This window comes from Chaetura pelagica, unplaced genomic scaffold, assembly GCF_000747805.2.
Source record: "Chaetura pelagica isolate M959 unplaced genomic scaffold, ChaPel_1.0 scaffold1269, whole genome shotgun sequence".
NCBI classification, from domain to species: Eukaryota; Metazoa; Chordata; class Aves; order Apodiformes; family Apodidae; genus Chaetura; species Chaetura pelagica.
The window spans coordinates 20,725-25,397 of record NW_009954605.1 but is presented as its reverse complement, the minus strand read 5'-3'; the positions used below and the strand labels follow the sequence as shown (position 1 = coordinate 25,397).

General features: G+C 44.5%; 1 protein-coding gene across 1 annotated transcript in view; it reads left to right on the top strand.

Annotated features, from left to right (window-relative positions):
• The window catches only part of RPS20 (ribosomal protein S20), a 15,055-nt gene extending 12,946 nt beyond the window's left edge, over positions 1-2,109 (top strand). Inside the window, exons 4-6 of the mRNA XM_010005445.1 lie at positions 574-673; positions 1,407-1,480; positions 1,886-2,109. Coding sequence (XP_010003747.1) covers positions 574-673; positions 1,407-1,480; positions 1,886-2,068 — 357 coding nt within the window. The 3' untranslated portion in view covers positions 2,069-2,109. The remainder of the gene's footprint in view (positions 1-573; positions 674-1,406; positions 1,481-1,885) is intronic.
• Positions 2,110-4,673: the final 2,564 nt, after the last annotated feature.

Sequence of the window (4,673 nt, the reverse complement as noted above, 5' to 3'; positions counted from 1 at the left end):
TGGGTTTTGCTGGGGAAATGTGCTTCGGTGGGTGGGACAGGCCTTCTCGTCCGTCGGGGAAAGGCCGTGTTTTAGCCACGGGTTGTAAGGCCTTCTTCCTGTATTTTATTACTGTTTTACATCGATTCACCCGGCGCACGCTCATGCCCGGTAATTTGCAAGCGTATCGTTGTATAAGCTCTCGACAGCCTGTTTCCCGAGTAGAACAATTGGTCTTTTTTTGGCCAGATGGCCCTTTTTGTTGTTGCTGTTCTGTTGGCGTGGGGACGAGGGGCTGGACAGCCTGCTGGGCAAACCGGGCAGGGATGTTCCTGCAGCTTCCCGCCGGCAGGTGCGGTCAGGCACTGGAAACTCCTCTTCATCAAAGCAGTCGGGACCTAAGTCTTCCTTTCTGCTCCCACCATTTCTTCCGTGCCACCGTACGCTTGGGACCTGTCATTTAGCCGGTAGAATAAAAGGGTCCTGCAGCTAAGTTGTTCTATACATTGTGGGAGTCTGTTTTCAAGAGGCTGTGGATGGCGTTGCTTGGTCTTGATTGCAGCGCCTGATGTTTTGTTGCTTACAACTTTTTAGGCTTTTAAAGACACTGGCAAAGCACCCGTGGAACAAGAGGTAGCGATTCATCGCATTAGGATCACTTTGACAAGTCGCAATGTAAAATCACTTGAGAAGGGTAAGTGGTGCTTTTTTCAACTGGGATAGTCTTTAAGTGATGGACGATATATAATGTATTGCAAAATAGAATGTATTTAAATCAGTTGTAATTACAGATCTTAGTGTTTGCCTGTGTGTATATAACTTGGCTAACAAAGGTAACCCAAAGCATTTTTTACAGTGACAAGTAGGTTCTAATTTCATATTTAATGGAAGCGAGGGCTTGGGGTTTTACATCATGCTGAAGACTTTGTGTCATAATGAATTTAGTTCTCAGGGAGGAGGGAAGGGGCTGTGTGTGTTAGCTGTCACTGTTTGAATGTATGAGAACTGAAAGGCACCAGTTTCTTGATTGATTGATGTTTTGTCTCTTATTATGAAGAGTTTAGTGTAGAAGTTTAACGTTCTTTAAGAAATTGTGTACCTTGTTTGGGAACTGGCTTTGCTAGTGTTTTAATCATGTAACATAAATGATGTAGAATCGCTTTCTGATGCAGGATCTTCAGGAAAACAGCTTAAATGCTGCTTAAAACTTGTAGTAATGGCTTTTTCCCACTGTTGTAACTTGATTTTGCTAGCCATGGTGTAATGCTTCCATGTGTATGTGGTTGGCTATGAGGATAACCCTTACAATGAATGGCAATGATCACTTCATACGCTATTCTGAGCCAACTTCATGTATGAACTCTTGTTAAGGAAACAAGCAAAAACCCTTGCAAACCTGAGCTGTTTTGTTTGTGTGGTTTTTTTAGTCTGTGCTGACTTGATCAGAGGTGCTAAGGAAAAAAACCTGAAGGTGAAAGGACCTGTTCGCATGCCCACCAAGGTACTTAACACTCTTTTCCTGTCTGAAATGTTTGGGCTTTTTCTGCAAATATACACTTTAAACATCTTTCAGGAAAACAAAAGTGGAGGTGGAAAGCAGTAGTTTTAAATTGAGGGTGACTCGGTGTAAACAGATAATAACTTCACAAGTTGCTTTGACACTTGAGGCAACTGTTCAGTGCAAAATGTTAAACATGGAAGGAGCTTTTCTCTCCTTCAGTCTGTTTTAATAATGAATTTTAATTTAAATCGAGTATAGAGGAGTGTTAACATCACTAGACTGTAACTTACGTAACTTTCCAGTGACAGAGATACATATGGTGTTTTTAGGTGGATTTAATTGGAGATTGTCTTCTTTATGCATCAACTAAATACTCGGTGTTTTATGATTCATTTTTTTCCTCAGACTCTGCGAATCACAACCAGGAAGACGCCTTGTGGTGAAGGTTCCAAGACCTGGGATCGTTTCCAAATGCGTATCCATAAGCGGCTCATTGACTTACACAGCCCTTCTGAGATCGTGAAGCAAATCACTTCCATCAGCATCGAGCCTGGTGTGGAGGTTGAAGTTACTATTGCTGATGCCTAAATGATGGTCGTGGTTGAATAAAGTTGATTTACAAGTTTTCATCGTCATTTTGTTTTCATGTGTGTGCCAAGAGATTCATGTAGCCCTATGATGTTTTTTGTGAACAAGGGCAAAGGTCTTGTGTGAGAGGACCGTGTGATATTTAAGGAAGAACCTGCCAGTAGTAACCAGCAGGAAGATGGAACTTGGGCATCATAGTTTCAGTGGAGGTGGGTGACTATATGGATATGCAGCACTTAAATAATTAAACATATTTTCCATAAGAGATTTAACTTTGGCTGAAGTCTTGGTCTCTACCCAGACAAGCAGTAGCATTAAGATTGACATTTAGTTAAATTACCAAATTTTTTATTCTTAGTTTTGCTATGCAAAGCTGAACTAACAAACTAACACCTAGCTTATTTTGTGCTTGTTTGTTTGTTTTTTTCAGCTCCCTGTCCTCCCTTCCCCCCCAATGCTTTCCACAACCAAAGGATCTTAAGGATGTTAGTTACATCATAAATTTCATAATTTGTGGTGAACACACTGAATGTATCAAGTTCTTTCTTTGGTCTGGCACGTAGTCACAAAAGAAGATGCAGAGCTCTAGTTGTCTTTCCAGGTTTAGATTTTCATAGATTTGAAGTTCAGTTTCATATGTAAAGCAATACAGTAGCCTTTTCATTGTTGTTACTTCAGCCTCAACTTTGGTGGTGGGTTGCTTTTTCTTCTACAAATCAATACCTAAAGGAACTATGATTAATTCTTAAACCTACAGCATAAAGACCTGAGTTAAATAAAATAACACTTTAATTTTGTCCATTTTAGATCAGGTTGCTGGTCCTTCAAGCATAGGAGAGAACTGGAATTATAATTAAACATAAAGCAGAAGCGAGGAAATGTAGTTTGTGTGGACTTTGAGGTCCTGTTTGTATTTGCCAAGACCTAAAACAGTGGCCAAAGCTTAAGTCCCTCACCTGCTGGCTTGTTTTAATTTAATTAAATGCAAAGCTGTAGGAGGGTTCTGTCCATCTAGTCAGCGGGCTCTAGCTTTGGTAGAAAGGAGAGGTGGTAAACTTAGTTGAATTTACATGCATAGATGGAACACAGCACTATAGAATTGTTTTGATTAGAAAAGAAAATCAAGTCCAACTGTAACCTAATTCTAGCAAGTCCAGTACTTAAACTGTGTTCCTTAGCACCATACCTAAATGGCTTTTAAACTCCTCCAGGGATGGTATTCAACTGCCTCCCTGGCAGCCTATTCCAGTGTTTGATAACCATTTTGGTGAACACATTTCTAATGTCTAAACCTCCCTGGCACCACTTGAGTCCATTTCCTCTTGTCCTGTTGCTTGTTACTGGGGTGATGAGACCAACACCTGCCTTGCTACAACCTCCTTTCAGGTAGCTGTAGAGGGCAATAAGGTCTCCCCTCACCCTCATTTGTTCCAGGCTGAACAACCCAGTTTCCTCAGATGCTCCTCTTAAGGCTTGTATTCTTGATCCTTCACAATAATTTGTATTTTACGGGGTGCTCTGAAAAGCATGGTAAGAACTTGACTTTTTGACACCAGTCAGATTAAAAGGGGACAAAAGAGTGGACAAGCAACAGACTGGCAGTATAACTAGCTGGGGCTGACTGACCTTTGTGTATTATTGATTACTAACTTTAACCTAAGTCATCTTCCCTCTACTTAAGTCTTCTCACTAAAAGCACTTGGAGAGATGTAGGGAGAGGAGAGCTGGCTGGCTTTGATGCAATTTCTGTGGTCTTCAGTGTTGGTCAAAACATACTGGCTTTTCATTGGCTCCCAGCTGGCTGTGCTGCCACATGGTGCCCCTTGAACATACCTACATGACCTGCTGTCCCACCTCTGTTCTGTGAGCAGCTGCGCTTCTTTACAAACAAGTTATCTGTGGTCTTTGGAGTGTGCCTCTCTCCTTTTTTAACCTGCCTTCAACTTACTCCGAAGGAGAACTACAACTGTGACTTTGGGTCCGGGTTTTGTACTTCACAGGAAGAAAACTCTCGCTGCTCTCTCAGCAGCCAGGCTCCTGCAGGACGGCTTTCCCCTTCCCACGGGAGGAGCAGAGGGGTTTGGGACGGCTTTCCCCTTCCCACGGGAGGAGCACGGGGTTTTAGGACAGCTTTCCCCTTCCCAGCGGAGGAGCAGGGGGTTTGTCGGGAGGTGGAGCAGCCCCCGCCCCCTCCCGCCCCGCGATGCGCTGCTCCCGCGGCCTGTCCCGGCTCTTCGGGCTTTCGTGTAACCTGATAGTTCCGCGATTTATTTGTTTCCTACTCGGCTTTACGGCGATACCGCGCGGTGTCGAAACGGTTACATAACAGGCTTAGTAACTTTATATAACTGTTTTGATGGAAATGTTTAGGTATCCGCGGCTCCCCCTCTGCCCGCCCTACTCTCCCCTCTCCCGCACTCCCAGCCGGACAGGACACCCCTCCTCTGACCGCTGCCCCCGCCGCTCCCGCCCCCGGGCCTTACGAACCGCGATAAACAAACCCGCGTCAGCACCACGCGCTGCGGACACCCCCTTGGCGCCCCCGATCCCGGCGGCGCCGCTGCCCCCTGCGCGGTGCTGTCCCTACGCGGTGCTGCCCCCTGCG